Source organism: Taudactylus pleione, unplaced genomic scaffold (assembly GCF_031769625.1).
Source record: "Taudactylus pleione unplaced genomic scaffold, aTauple2 ptg000129l, whole genome shotgun sequence".
In the NCBI taxonomy this organism is placed as follows: domain Eukaryota; kingdom Metazoa; phylum Chordata; class Amphibia; order Anura; family Myobatrachidae; genus Taudactylus; species Taudactylus pleione.
This window is the reverse complement of record NW_028284531.1, coordinates 19,893,153-19,909,880: the sequence shown is the minus strand read 5'-3', so window position 1 is coordinate 19,909,880 and position 16,728 is coordinate 19,893,153. Positions and strand designations below refer to the sequence as shown.

Sequence of the window (16,728 nt, the reverse complement as noted above, 5' to 3'; positions counted from 1 at the left end):
GAGAGAGGGAAAAGGCAGTGATTGATAGGGAGAGATGACAGGGAGTGGGTAACAGGGAGAAGCAGTGGGTGACAGGGAGAGGTGACGGGAGGGGGGAGGGGTGACAGTGAGAAGCAGTGGGTGACAGAAAGGGGGAGAAGGTGACAGGGAGAGAGTGATAGGCAGTAGTGACAGGGAAAAGCAGTGGGTGAATGGAGAGTTGGTGACAGGGAGAGGTGACAGGCAGTGGGTAACATGGAGAGGGAGGTGCAGTGGGTGACAGGGAGAGGGTGATAGGGAGAGGTGACAGGCAGTAGATGACAGGGGGAGGTTGAAAGGCAGTGTGTGACAGGGTGAGACTGGAGAGGCAGTAGGTGACAGGGAGAGGGTGATAGAAAGAGGTTATAGGCAGTGGGTGACAGAGAGATGCAATGGGTGCCCAACACATTATAACACACTATAGAGACCTCACATTATGTCACACTGTAGTACCCCACACATTATGCTTCACTATAGTGCCCACACATTATGCCACCTGTAGAGCCCCCACCATACTTGCCTACCCTCCCGATTTGGCTGGGAGCCTGTCGAAAATTGGGTGCCGCTCCTGGCCCCCCGGAAAGGCAGGCAAGCCTCCGTGCTCCGCCCCAATGATGCATCAGCTGCAGGGCCCTGTCCCCTTTGACAGCATCATGCCCCCCGCCGTCTAAGCCCAACAGCTCCCTCCCTGAAGGAGGGTGGGTCGCAGTAAAAAGGGGACGTGGCCCGGCAATGAAGTGAAATGTCGGCAAGTATGATTTTAAGTACTGGCTTCTTACCGTCATTGATCCATACACCTCTGTGCGATCAAACATCTGTGAAAAATAATTGAGATTGTTCAGAGCTGCCTGCCAAGGCATGTATTCAACTTCTTTGGATAGGAATGTGGTGGTGTCAAGAGCTCTTGTGGTATTTATTAACTTTGCTCTGAAATACAATAGACAATATAGCAGTAAATCCAATTTACTTAACTATACACTCTCAGGATGCAAATATATATATAAAAACACATTTGGTACATTTACAATAACAAGTATCTAATAGAGGGGCATATTTCATACTAGCTGTTGCCCACAGATTCAATAACTTCTGACAACATTTATTTATTTTAAATGTTTTGCTTTGCATGGGCACTCTGTCGCAGGAGAGACCCACGTGACCAGCAGTGCTATACAGACTTGTGGCAGCAGTACCTTCACCCACCACTCACACAAATGACACTGTGGGCCTGATTCAGAGCCGGACGCTATTTGCGGACGGTTGTTCCAAAAAAGGGGCCGGCTATTTAAATTGAGCGCTCGCCCTTTGCAGTTTGTTGACGCCTCTATGTCTGAGCGAGCGAACGAAAAATGCGTTCGCTATTTTGTAAAGACGCCCCTTTGCCGTTCGCATCACACGTCATCTCCGGTATTTATTAGATTAATCGGGTACATCGAAAGGCATCTGAACTGCTCGCAGTGCTTGTGGTAGGTTTTTCCTACCGCTATCACTGCGAGCAGTTCAGGCTAAAAGACAACCAAGTGACGTGGTCGATGACGCTCCTTTTCTAATTATGCACTTCCATTAAACGCATTTTTGACCGTTTGGCACGCCTGCGTTCGGATCTCCACTCCCCCATTTTCAAGCACCTTCCCCTGTTACCACCCACAAACGGTACATTCTGTCAATCACATTAGCAGCCCCTCGCTGTTTTGCGAGTGCACGATTTCTGACCGCAATGACTGGTTTGCGCATGCGCATTACGAACCATACCCATGCGCAGTTGTGCGAACATCGCTCAGAGCGAACGAGCGGCCGCTTATTAGCGGCTCTGAATCAGGCCCTGTGTGCCCTGTGCACAGACTGCTATGTAGCCTATCCAAGAGAACGCTGGCCCAAAGCACCTCTCCCTCAATCCCTTACTGGCCGTGAACATGGTGACACACCTATCTCTTACATTGATGATGTCAATAAATGTTGTTTTTATTATTACTCAGCTTTAACTTGACCGATTGAGATGAAACAAAGTGCAGGTTATTTTTAGGAGTTTCCCCTACAAAATAATGCAGTTTTCATACATTTCGGTGTAGTAGTATAGATAAAATGCAATTGTGATATGACCATTTAGCATTTTGCATTTATTAAAGTAGGGCACCTGGACAGAGGTTACGGGAAAAAAATAAAAAGCTCTGTCCCGGGGAAGAGCTGGAACAGTGGTCGCTATCACTATCACTTTGCTTCCAGGGTTCGGACCACATGCTTGTAATGCACATGTGCAGCTGTCTGCCTGTGCATGCATCACTGGGGTACGATGGGGAGCAACCACGAGGATCCCTCTCTCTTATAAAAATCTGCAATGGGGTAGCCCATAGGCGGGGCCAATGTAATACGGAGCTTGGTAAATCCAACAGTTTAGTGGCCTCCATAGAAACCTCTGACGGCAGCTTTTCCAGTCAGAAATGGAAGGACTGTAAGGGGGGTTCCACATTAAGAATAGTGTAGAAACTGCAATTGCATTATTTTTCTCACTCCTCTCTGTTGTTCAGGCAATATTTCATGCTAATGCCGCGGCTGATTTCATTAATACCGAGTAGCAGTGCAGTTCAGTCTCGGTCCGTCTTTAAATGCACCATCGGTCGCATTATCGAAACCTGTACCAGCTCTATGGCAGGTGCAGTTTCTCTGCCTGACCATGACCTCCTGTGTGAGTGGTTGTGTCTTACAGCAACACGCCTCCATCTCCTTAGCCACGCCCCCTGTTATCACCCAGGAACGGCCACTGAATTCCACAGACCGAGCGTCCGATTCTGTTCTACGTCTCTGAGCGCTAGCAATCGGGATGCATGCGCAAACATTGTCGACTGTGTGAGGCATCGATACTGTGTGGGAATCAGAAACAGGGCTTACGCTCACCTGGCTAAATTAAAAGCATCATCGATGATCTGAGCACGGTTGCTAATAGGAATTGCCTGCAAAGAAAAATTAGAACTTTAATAGCTTACAGTAAAACATTATGTACTGTAAGTTTGTTTTCTCTGCATAATTACATTTATGTAGGAGTGACAGCAGCCATATTGCCTGGTATGTAACAGAAACACAAAACATTTACCGTCCATAGACAGCTATAGAGCAGTGCCAGTTTGTGGCTTATGTCATCACCCAGCATTAACTAGCTATTGAATTAAGCCTTAATAAACTAATGATATAAATGTGCACGTTAGAAGTTGTATTGTTGTAGTGGTGACCATCTTTTTAAACAGTTGCAATGTGTTGATTCCACTGACATGTAGGAAGGGCTATTTACAATCAACAGTGTGGAGTCAACTGTAATAGCTATAATCAGGGAATCCTGCAACAGATGGCACAGTATGGATAGATTTTCTAAAATGAGAATTATATGAAGAAAGTTACATGACTATATGTAAAATAACATGATTTTTTTATTAATTACCATTAAATCCTTTTCTTTAAGTTTCTTGGGGGGACACTGAAGACGGTGGGGTATTTGTGGTAGGCATGGTCAATTGTTAATTCTGTATTGATATTTCATAATGATACGCAATTGGCTTGTGTGAATCGGGACAAGACGATATACCATCACATAGTATATTAGGACCAGAAGCCACACTGCATACAAACTTATTTCTCAGGTTTTCTGCTCTCCGGTATATAAACACAGTATTTCTCTAAGACCAGGTTCCTGCTTAACACATTCCAGTGTTTTTTCAATTTGTCAGTATTGACTACTGTATTTTGTTATAAAGGGTATATTTCTTTAATCGAACCCTCACTGCGTTCATATCAATCCCTAATATCGCCTTCCTTTTTAAATCCCTAGCTTTCTTCCATGAATCCTCCACCATCCCCTTTGCATATACTTTTGAGATAAGCTGTTTTTCAGAATATCAGATTGCTCTTCATAGTCCTCATTTTCTATACAGTTCCTTCTAATATGTTGACACTGTTCTGCAGGGATACTACTTAACCAGCACCGATTGATGAAACCAACACGAGGTGGTCCACTTGGAACCTGGCTAGTTTTTAAGGGGGTTAGGGTCATACTAGGGGTTTGAAGACCTGGTTGGACCTCACGTTGGTGTTCGCTGGGCAGAACTTTGACCCTGGGATGCTGGGCAGAACTTTGACCCGGGAGCCTATTCTGGGCCTTCCACTGGATGGATTTGGACATCACATAATTTGGACAAAAACTTCACAGAATGGTAACATTGGATCCTGGAAAACATTCTAGGGGGGTGAGGTCCTAGTCGGACCTCCCGTTCAGAGCCGTAACTAGACTTTTTGGTGCCCTGTGCCAGAAAGAGCATTGGTGCCCCGCTCATTTTTCAAAGGGACATAATGCACCCAAAATAGGGCCATGGCTTCAAGGGGAAGGGCCAGGGAGGAGTTAGGAAAGGCCAGGAGATGCTGGGGATGAAATAAGAGGAAGCTACAAGCAAGAATGATAATAAACAGAAATTTTACAGCCCAAACAGCGCCCCCTGACCTGTGGTGCCCTGTGCGATGGCACCAGCCGCACAACCCTAGCTACGGCCCTGCTTCCGTTGGTGTATGCTGGGCAGAACTTTGACCCAGGATGGATTTGGATGAAAACTTCACAGAGTGGTAACATTGGATACCAGAACACATACTAGGGGTTTGAAATCCTGGTTTGACCTCACGTTGGTGTTCACTGGGCAGAACTTTGACCTGGGAGTCTATTCTGGGCCTTCTACTGGATGGATTTGGACAACATCACATAATTTGGACAAAAACATCACAGAATGGTCACATTGGATCCCGGAAAACATTCTAGGGGGATGAGGTCCCAGTCGGACCTCCTGTTGGTGTACGCAGGGCAGAACTTTGACCCAGGGAGCCTATTCTGAGCCTTCCACTGGATGGATTTGGACAAAAACTTCACAGAGTGGTAACATTGAATCCCAGAAGACATACTAGGGGTTTGAAGTCCTGGTTAGACCTCCCGTTGGTGTACGCTGGGCAGAACTTTGGGGTCCCGTTCAGACCTTACGGCGTAGTGCGCCGGGCAGAACTTTGACCCGGGGCACCTGTTCTGGGCCTTCCACTGGATGGATTTGGACATCATCACAAAATAAAACTTAATAACTTGAAGATTTAGACCCAGGCAATGGGTCAGCTAGTTTATATTCAGTATTTTAGTGCCACCATTATGTATTTATATGTCTCTTTTCTTTTTTTTCCGGTGGCCACCATGGTTACCCTTGTATACAAGGGCTATATGAAGAAAATATCTAAGCGCTGGAACGCTGCCTTCTACATGTAATTTCCAGGCATGCCTTCCACTGGCAATTTCCGGCTATCACGTGTGACTTGCTGTGATGCATTCAACTTACCACTTCTGGTTGCGTTCCAATTACCAGAAGTGGCCATATACAGCGGCAGAGGGGACTTTACATCTTATGGAAAGACTGGTCAGAATTACTGGAGCCCTGTTAAGAAATCCTTTTACTTTGAATATACAGACGTGCCGACTACAAGTTGCGCCACACATAACGCAGGAGCTCAGTGTGACTTGGTAGTGCTGAGCATCTTTTCGTGCGTCTTTTTACCTTCAAATGCGTCTTATTCGCACAATGATGCGAATAGATAGCACAAGCAGCTTCTGCTGATTAAAATAATATGCAGCATGCCTATGTTCTCTGTGTGACTGCGGGTGTATCTGCATGCTAAACACTACATTACAGTGTTACAGCCACTGACACTGTATCATAGCGTTTTGCATTCAGATACACTCGCACTCGCTCATAGAACATAGGCGTGCTGCTTATCATTTTAATCAGCTATCTAGTCGCATCATTGTGCGAATAAGACGTATTTGAAGGTGCACAAAAACACGCTTGGCGCTACCGACTCTTGCCACGGCATGGCGCGACTAGAAGGGCTGTTTAGCGCGCAAGGAGGCTAGATGTATGTGGACCCATTTGTATAATGGGACTTGTGTATGACTTTTCCCAGGACGGGATTTTATGATGAAACACATGTTTACATTTTGATGGTTAAAAGAGTGCACATTTTCCAATTTTTTATGTATTTTTGTTACTATGTATGATTTTGATATTTGTAATATATTCACATATTTTATGTAGTTGAAATATATGTTAGTGAAAAGGTACACATGTTGGTGGGAACAAACACCTAACATCCCTTCTTGCCTGTACATATGCCTTTTTTTAGGACCTGTTTGGTATGCAATAACCCTATCTTGTGGGGATATTTTTCTTGCTGTTATATGTAAATAAATTATTAACATTTTACACTATGAGGAGCGCCCTTCTATGATTTTTTTTGAGGTTATAAGGAAGTGGCGGTGTATCTTTCATTCTGATTAAGAGAAGTAGAAAGAAGGAGTAACACAATTTGCACACTGATCCAAACCTTCTTTGTGGAAAAATAATCTTGGAGAGAATTGTAAAGAAACCTTTCAAGGTCCATTACTGACCGTATTCAGGTGAGCAGGGTAAATCTTCAAGGAAAATTCATATCGGAATCACACTATTTATATATTTGGACTTTTTACTTTTTGTCTGCATATATTTATATGGTTGGATGCAGTCAGGAAGCCGACGGTCGAAATGCCGACCGCCGGCTTCCCGACTGTTAAATCCCGGCAGGGTACTAATGACAGGCGTCAAAATCCCGACGCCTGTCATTAGACCTGAACCGGGAGCCCGACGCCCAGCATACCGAGATAAGGTAAGCCGGGTGCCGGGCATGGGGGGGAAAGCTAGGTTTCAGGGCTCCCGGGGGGACTTAGGGTGCGGCACCCTCCCGGGAGGGTTAGCGTATGGCTAGGGAAAGGGGGGGTTAGGCTTAGGCACCCCTGGGGAGAGGTTATGGTTAGGCACCCCCCTGGGATGCGTCCGTCGGTAATACATACTGATTCCTTGGACTTTTGGTCCTTATTTTCTGCATATACCATATGTAAGGTGTCTTCTAATAAGAACAGCGCTTGGTGGCCATCCTATTTTCTAGTTTAGTCTATTTGCAGGGTGCCCACTGTGATGTATGTAATGATAGCTTTACGCCTGTCTCCTGGAGCTCTGCCTCCTGGCTTTCGCACTGTGTGTGGGTAGAGACATCATGACATCTCGCCCAAAGGGCAGAGCGAGGAGAACCCGTTGAACCACAGGGAGTAGTGCTGGCCATGTAGCAGCAAATGGGCCAGGCTCACCCCTGTGTGTGTACCCGCCAGCCTGTGAGCAATAAAGAAGCAGCCTGTCTGCTCTGTAGAAACAGGGATTTGCCGGTGCACAGGTGTCACTACAGAGGGGCTCCCATGATGGTCAGCAGAAGTATGAGCAGTGGTTACTGCAGCCTAGAGGAAGACATTGAGGATTACTTCTTTACAGCCAGGGATAACCTCTGGAGCTGGAGTGCTAAGGTAGGACACATGCTACCATACCAGTGCCATGCCTGCTGGGTGCAAAGCTTGCACGGGGAGTAATATTCTGCAGCAGTACTATGTAGCTGTCAGTGGTGTCTGGAACTAAAGGGGTTAAAGAGGCCATCAGCTCCAATGTAGATGTGTGGTTGGGCTACGGTAATCTTTGTAGTGGGGCCTTCATCTGAATTAAGCACTTTGAGTATATTTTTCTTGATTGTGCCAGTACTTATAGTCCATATTATTTACAGGTACATTTCATACAGTAGGTGTCAGCTAACAGCCAGAGTCGCTCATGGAGCTGAAAGAAAAATGTAATGGTTAGTCAGAAAAATGTTATTTTAATTTCAGGGGGGACACTAAAGACTGTAGACATCCCAAAGCTGTTCTTATAGGGAATGCTCCTGAGCTGCATGAAGCACCCTAAGTTCTAAAGTAGTATCAGTAGAATTTTGCCAATATGAGTACCAAAAACCAGATAGCACTTTGCAAAGCTGTTCATGCCTCCATGTCTCGCTGCCCATGAAGCTCCAACGGACCTAGTAGAGTGTGCCCCAACTTCCTCAGGTGCAGGTCTACCTACTATAGTATAAACTTGGCAGATTACAGCTGTAATCCAGCGGGAGATGGGACTGATTAGAAACTGACCAGCCTTTTTTTCATGGATATCATAAAGGACAAAAGGTAATCTCAGTGACGTAGTTCCTTGGTCCACTGAACATAAATCCTTATTGCTGTTACGTTATCAAAGGTCTGAAGGGAGTTTTCTTCATTTCACTAGACCTTCTGAGGTAAGGTGGAACAACTATTTCCTGTATTATGTGGAAGTCGAAAAGAACCTTTAGTTGGAATGATGGCTTAGTCCTCAGGAGAGAGTTCAGCCTTGAAAGACAGAAGGAAGATGTGGAAAAGAAATTTTTTTTTTAACCATAGAAGTCTTCCAAACTTGATGGTATATCCTGGCAGACACTATCTTGGCAGAAACTATTTTTCTTGAAGATGGCTGCTTCAGTAGACACTCTTTCAGCTAGATGAGGTGCTGAAAAAACCTTGGCTGAGAAGATCTGGACTCCATGGAGGTATCTCTACCATTCTAAAAAGGTTTGCATACATCCGAGGCCATTCTGAATGTCTTGAATCCCCTCTCTTTTGATATTTTTTAGTACTCTTGGGAGCATTGCTATTGGAAGAAATATATAAATGAGAGTGCAATTCAAAGGTACCATCATAGCATCAATCAAAACTGCATTTGGGTCTTTGGTGCTTGTGCAGTACCTGTCCACCTTGTTGTCCAACCTGGATGCCATCATGTTGACATCCAGCTGACTCCAGATGTCAACCAACTGTCTGAAAACCTGTGCAGAGACCATCACCTGGACATTGATCCTACCAGCTGATGTAGTCAGCCTCCCAACTGTCTACCCAGGCGATGAAAATAGCTGATATGACTGGAAGATGATGTTCAACCCAACTTTGTCTTTCTCTTTGCCTGATCACACTTTGTGCCACCCTGATGGTTTAGATATGCAACGACTGTGGCATTGTCCAGTTGGATTCTTACTGGATGACCTTACTGGATAGTTAGATCTGCAAGCAGTGCTTTGAATACTTTGAAAACATTGATTGGGAGTGTTGACTCCTTGATTGTCCAACAGATCCAAAATGTTCTCTGCAATGCAACCGCTCCCCACCCTCTGAGACTGGCATTTGTAGTTACTAGAGTCCAGTTCTATATGGTGAATAGTATGCCCCTGCTGATATTGGCTGGAACTAAGCACCTCAGAAAGGGTGACGAGTTTGTGGAGGTAGTGTGATACACTTGGTATTTATTTGTAAGGGAGACATGTTCCACTTTGCAAGAATTTCCAATTGGAACAGCCTTGAGCAGAAACCTTTTCCATCCCTACTCAAGAGCAGTACCCTCTTTCCTCACGTGCTTCCCCTTCCCTTACTTTTTACTATCATTTACGCCTAACTCCCTAACACTTGGTAGCTGATGCCCTGCTGCTTATTTCAGTGTTACGCAGCACAGTATATATAAACCATGTCTTTGTTATGCCTTGTTTTATACTGTCAATAACTGTTTTTCTTGTGTGCTCATTTATGTACTTTTCAATTACAAATAAGGGGTAGTCCAGCACAGGAACCCAAATAGTATTAGTATTCGAGCAAGGCCCTCTACCCTCTTGTTGTTCTCCCTACTCCCTAATTTAATTTATCTCTTACTCCCCACTAGGGCAACTAACACTTGGCTGCTTATGTGGGTGTAAAGGTCGCTAATATAATAATGTTTATTATCCATGTCCGTGTCCTGCTTTGTATTTTATTGTATTGTAAGTCGCTAGTTACTTATTTGTTTATGTACTTTGTAAGGTGCTGCAAAACACTTGTGGCACCACATAAATAAGTGATAATAATAATAATAATAGGTAAATCATCTGAAAAAATGATGAAATAACCAACAATATAGAATCACGTATGGGGAGAACAAGCTCCCTATGTGCCAATGGTCTGTGTTGGTGGTGCTCCTCAGGGTCAACAGTAGTGTAAACACATGGCAAATGTATACTCCCAATTGGAGTCTAAGAGAAGAGTCTATGGGAGCAGCAAGAAAGAAAAAACCCTGTGTGGGGGCATAGACTTCAAGACGTTGTATAGACAAATGTATGGTAAATTTAAAACGTAACTTTTATTCATCTCAAAAATATAATATAAGAAAAAGGGGGCCAGATAACTCTAGCCTGTATAGTATATACCTCTTTACTCAGAAGATCATTAAATATAGCCTAAAATGGCAAATACAAAGAAAATTTGTGCAAAATGCAGAATCATGTGGTGATTAGTCAACACTTTTATAAGTACTGGCTGTCAAATATTATCTCCACATGCTGATTATACAGGCTGTAGAGACAAGTTCCCAAGGTTAGTGAAAATATCTTAGCAAAATTGTAGTTTGCTCACAGGCTGTTATATATCAAGTTATATAGGAATAATCACGTCCTCCAGTTAGGAATTCCTATATTATCAAAATCAGGGAAGGAGGGAGAAATGGAGGAAAGAAAGAAGAAATCACTGCACTAGCAATGTCTGTACTGAGTAAACCCCATTCCATATATTTCACGAAAAGAAAATAGATATTATTGGTGGGGGTGCTGCCAAGGACAATACCAGGCATTTTATAAACAAATTCCAAAGGAGTAAAGAAGAGCATCCTATGGTGGCGCACAAAAAGATACTAATCTTAATTAAAATGGAACTTTTATTATATGTAAGGTAAAAACCTTGTTAAGTGAAATATTAAAAGATAAAAAATAGATAAATTGAGAAATGGTGAAAAAATAAAGTAAGAAAACGTGTAATAATAAAATTACGCTGATACTTTGGATGCTACTTGTCCCATAAATAAAGTATTTATATTGTATTTTGTGTCAATAATTATTGAACCGTATGTAGTAGATATATGCGTTTCAATGTTAAATATGTCCCTTTTAATATAAATTAAAATTATAGCTGAATAATGCAACAATTGGTATTATTATTCAAAAAAGATGGAGAATATTACCTCAATTCTTCCAGTCAATATCTGATGATAATTAATATATCACAATAGGAATACTGGTATTACATTCACACTGAACAATTTTTTCCATGATGTTCCTTTGTATGCTGGAGTGTATGTTACGTTGATAGGTAGTGTAAATGATCTGAACAGTAGTTATTTAGGTCAAATTCCTAATGATCACACAATCTCTTACTAATTTGACTGTGATGTTAAAATCCAAGTAGTTGGTTCCAGACAGAATATTCAGTACCCTGTATTGGTTATATTTACTTCCTTATAAACCCATCTAATTATGTCATCAATTACAAGTGAGATACATACAGTAGTTCTCACTTAGGGGCCTATTCATTAAACTTAAAAATTCGATGGAGATAATTAGGTTTAGAACTCGCATGGGGTTCTACCTAATTATAGGTGGAATTCATCATTCCACCTCTCCATAAGTATCTATTCCGAAAAGCTGTCATTTTTGCGATGACAGCTTTTCGGGAAATAGATACTTTTCCCTGCGTACACTACCTTATCGCATCTGGAAACAGTGCTGCGCATGCGCTGTTACATCTGTAAAACCAGCCCATGCGCAGCACTGCCTACAGATGCGTTAAGTTAGTGTACCCCTTTTCGGGGGTTTTACCGCATTTCCATATGTACTAAGGCCCGGCCGCACTTTTATCAATGCAGAGGATAACGCCAGAAAAACCTGGTGTTACCCTATAGAAGCCTATGGGCTTCTTACCGCACCCGGCTCCCGAAAATTCGCCGCCGCCCCACCGTCGCCCAGCGCTGGCCCCCACTCACCTGCTGTCCATAGTCGCCGGCCCGCCCTCCTCCTGGGTCCTCCGCCTCCTCCTAATCTTCTTCCGGGTGCAGGGAGGAGGAGCTCGGAGCTTCCTGCATATGTGACCAGCAGGAAGCTCCTGAGGCTCGGAGGGGGCGGGTCCCACGGAGACCCCGTCACCCGGCGTTGGCTGCTTCGCAAAATTCAGCTCTTATCACAAGAGTTGTCCTTTGCGATACTAATCGCATATGTTAGTACATATGCGATTAGTAAGGTTGCGGTGACTGGCGGAATGGTCACTGCAACCTTAGTACATCCCGGCCTATGCAACAATTGTAACTCGCTCTTTACTTATTATTGTGTAGTCAGCCCACTATCTTTACATGAGGATATATAACCTCTCTTATGCCTTAATTGATATCCTTATGCTATATGTTGGATTACAAATACATTCTTCATAGTTAAGCACATCTATCCAGCTGCTTTTATGCACTATAATTATCTTCAGTATTCAGCTTAGGGATAAATTGTACTGGCCAATGTATTTTGTCCCTTACAGTGTTAAATGACAGTAATTCCACCATTATTATTATCCACTGACACTCCGGTGATCAGTCTCTTTTGACTCAAGTTTTAACACAATACTGTCACATATCTGACATAGTGGCCTATTCATCAACACTAAAATAACGTTTTTAAGGACATTTTCCTTAAATAACGTTATTTTGGTATTCATGAACAGACTTAACACAGGAGATATCACAGATATCTCCTTGCTAAGTTCCCCTGCGTTAATTTCCACACTCCCCATACATTAGTATGGGGATGTGGAAATTGTGGTATTCATCAAATTCTGAAAATTATCAATTTTCGGAATTTGATGCAGTTACTATTCGCCACTGTGAGGTGGCGAATAGCAGAATCCACTTACCTGTATCAGCGTGTGCAGGTCCCCCGACGAGTCCCTCCGGCGCTCTGCTCCGTCCTCAGGCTCCGGAGGCTGGTCTGTCATGTGTGCTCCCCAGCAGAGCACAAGAAAGTTTAGAAAAAGAAAAAAAAAATTATTCTTTTTTTCTAATCTGTCATGCGGTCTGCTGGGAAACCACATGACAGACCAGCAGGACGGAGCCGGAGGCTGCTGCGCGGACAGGTAAGTCGGGGGGGGGTACGAAACTTAACGCATCTGTAGGCAGTGCTGCGCATGCGCTGGTTTTACAGATGTAACAGCGCATGCGCAGCACTGTTTCCAGATGCGATAAGGTAGTGTAGGCAGGGAAAAGTATCTATTTCCCGAAAGCTGTCATCGCAAAAATGACAGTTTTTCGGAATAGATACTTATGGAGAGGTGGAATGATGAATTCCACCTATAATTAGCTAGAACTCCATGAGAGTTCTAAAGCTAATTATCTCCAGAGAATTTTAATGTTTAATGAATAGGCCCCATAGGGGCATATGTATCAAAGCTTGATGTGAGATAAAATTGTGAGATATATATCACCAACCAATCAGCTTCTAACTTACATTTTGCAGGCTGTGTTTAAGAAACGTTAGTTTTGAGCTGATTGGTTGGTGATATATATTTCAGAATTTTATCTCACATCAAGCTTTGATACATATGCCCCATAGATTCAACATTTAACTTTAGGAGATAAGGACTTATCTTCCCTTACACAAACATTGAGCTCTGCTGGTCACCCGATATAATAGCTATAGATACTGGAAGCCTAAAGATACTGTAAGCGCACGCTATTCCATTTAGAAGCTGTAATTACTGAGCATGTAGTGAATAGTTAAACATCTCAGTCACTACACATATGGACACTGTGGTATAGTGTTTTTAGCCAGTATTCGTTTCCAGATGCCAAAAATGTATGGGCATTAGAAACCTCACACTGTATCATTTAGTACGGTAGTTTTTAATTGCTGGGCATGTAGTGAATATACGGCTCATTCGTCCTACACGCTGGGAGGCTGCAGTATAGTGTCACTAGTCAGTGTATATATCAGGAAATTGGCAGTGTATTTGGCAACTTAAACTGTCCATATATTAAACAAGCATTATTTTTTAGTTGATGACTGTCTCCTGTCCGGTCTGCAGCTTGTGCCTTGAAAAAAACTGAATAGTGAAACGTACGTTGGCGGTCTTGTATGCTGACCATGGGTGCTGCTCCCACAATGAATATATAAAATATGTGTTGTCTTATGTATAAGTTAATGGTACGATAGTTTGAATAGAATACACCGTTACACTTGAGACGCGGCTACAGCACCCTTGAGCCGAATCCTGTCTCTGGTCTGATGCCGACGCACAAGCTGCAGAGAGCTACTCTCCATGGACAGCAGAAGTGATATTTATCTTTTTTCCGATTTCTACATGCCGTGAAACCAACCCCTCTTTACCTATTTGCTCACTGCTTCTTAGCACACATTTAGTACAGGGGATCCCATCACGGCGGTACAACTCTTTCTTCTTTTACTTTCTAAGGAAATGGGCCTCAGACTGCACACCCTGAACATATATATATATAATTGGAGGTGCTACCTGTGTACACAAATGATATATACACAAAAAGAAATACAGGTGCTCAACTCCAAATTAACTGATTGTATATAAATAAATACATTTTTGCACTGAATAGAGGTTTTTGGCATAATCTTGGCCAAGGTTATGGGCCTGCCACCACATCCGGGTAACCTCTGTCGGGTAGGTCCCTAACATACTAGGGTTCAAATCCAGAGCGCAGGACACCCTCAAACTAGCCCAGCTAAGCCACCCTAGGACACTGCTCTAATAAGAAAAGTGAATTGTAAAAGAAATAGTTAAGAGCAGCCGCAGCTGCATATAAAGAATACAAATAAAAAAGTGAAATACATATATAAAAAACAGACAGTGAAGCGTTAAAATGTGTTGACGGAAAAATGTGTTATAATGCGGTGCACTGAGGCAGATAACCAAAGCAATCCAGGGGGACCTACACCCCAAAAATGAACCAAAGCTGCACTACACAGTCTAAATATTTGCAGGACTTACCTATATTGTGCCTCTGACTGGTGTGCATATTACAATGCCAGACTCCATGCTCTAAACCAATGTAGTTGGGGTGCTAGTCTGAGTGGAAAGTGTCTCAGGCTTTCCAGGTGTGCAAAGCAATGCACTGACAAGGAAATGGGCCTCATATATATATATATATATATATATATATATATGTAACCCCCCTTCAGTGTGCGGTGTGGTACATAGGTGCATTTGGAGTGATACACCTCCTATTGCCTCAGGCTAGCTCTCCAGGGTGTGGGCAATACCTGAGAAGGGGGTCCCTGCCCATGCAGGCTTTATAACAGTCACACTCTTCTTCACCAGCACAGTCACAATGAATGCTTTGCATTTTACCCAGACAGGTCCACCTGGCCCTTTGCTGGCTGGTGCCTGTAGTTCTCCACTTCATATGTGCAGGTCCACCTAGCCCTTCGCTGGCTGGTGCCTGTACTTCTCCACTACATACGTGCAGGTCCACCTAGCCCTTTGCTGGCTGGTGCCTGTAGTTCTCCACTTCATACATGCAGGTCCACCTAGCCCTTTGCTGGCTGGTGCCTGTAGTTCTCCACTTCATATATGCAGGTCCACCTGGCCCTATGCTGGCTGGTGCCTGTAGATCTCCACTTCATACGCGCAGGTCCACCTGGCCCTGTGCTGGCTGGTGCCTGTACTTCCACAGCTTCACACACATCTCACACTCTGCCTCTCCTTTGTCTCTTCTAAGACAATATACAGAGTGTCTCATACACAGTCTGCCTCTCTCTGCTCCCCTTCTCTTTCACATGGGACAGCAATATACAGACTTTTCTATTGGAGCTATCAAACTCAGCAGCAGCCCATCCCTATCCTACAGGAATGGCTCCTATAGCCACACTGCTACCACAGTGACCCCCCCCCCTTTAATGGCTGCTGGGGGGCTTTTATGCATAAGGGACTCCTCTGGTACCTTAACAGTAAAAGCTCCTGGGAATTCCTCTTCCCCATCTCTTCAACACATATACTTATGTCTCTTACCCCTCTCATGGGTGCTGAACATTTCACTGGGCGGCTCACACTGCAACCTTCCAGCTCTTTCTCTGTGGTCTCTCACAGACTTTACCTCAGTGGTCTCACTCCAGACCTATTTCTCCTTTGGCTTTAGATGGGCATCATGGCAGTCACCACGGCCCCGCCAATCTCCCCCTGCCAGGGGAGCACGAGGGCTACATTTCTGCCTCCAGCTTTGAAGCTTCCCAAAGATGTCTGATCTCTCCCAAATTCTTCTTCTCAATCCCTTTGTTCTCTCCCCCCTCCTCCCTCTGCTCTGCCAGCTACACACCCAGTCTTCCCACCCCTGCGTGTCTATCTCTCCAGCCCCTCCTTTACCTGAAAACTGATCCCAGGGTCTCAGGCATGTAATTTCTACAACAGGAAGCAAGCTTTAACACTGAGAGGGGTGTATTTACAAATACCATCCCTTAGAGGGTGTTATATATATATATAATTGGAGGTGCTACCTATGGAGACAATTTATGTATACACAAAAAGAAATACAGGTGCTCAACTCCAAATTAACTGATTGTATATAAATAAATACATTTTTGCACTGAATAGAGGTTTTTGGCATAATCTTGGCCAAGGTTATGGGCCTACCCACCACAACTGGGTAACCTCTTTTGGGTAGGTCCCTGTTGCAGAGAACTCATATAGGATATCCAAATTGGTGGCATACTGGAGTCGGGGGAAGAGATCTATTAGAAAGGTGGAACATGAGGGATCCCTGTCTAAAGACGAATTTACTGTTACACTTAATATACAAGTGTACTTATGGTACGGGTACTCCCCTCTACAAAATTGTTCATTGTATTATCTGACAATACCACACTATCAGGCACTAGTCCACTAGTCCCCTCTCTCTTTTTCTAATTTATATATATATATTACCAAGACAGTCA

At 43.7% G+C, this 16,728-nt stretch overlaps 1 protein-coding gene across 1 annotated transcript in view; it reads right to left on the bottom strand.

The window, feature by feature from the left end:
* The window catches only part of LOC148523695 (aminopeptidase Ey-like), a 72,789-nt gene that overhangs the window by 19,292 nt on the left and 36,769 nt on the right, over positions 1–16,728 (bottom strand). Inside the window, exons 13-14 of the mRNA XM_088473020.1 lie at positions 2,911–2,966; positions 798–945 (exon numbers count right to left, since the gene is read on the bottom strand). Of these exons, the coding sequence (XP_088329146.1) occupies positions 798–945; positions 2,911–2,966 (204 nt within the window). The remainder of the gene's footprint in view (positions 1–797; positions 946–2,910; positions 2,967–16,728) is intronic.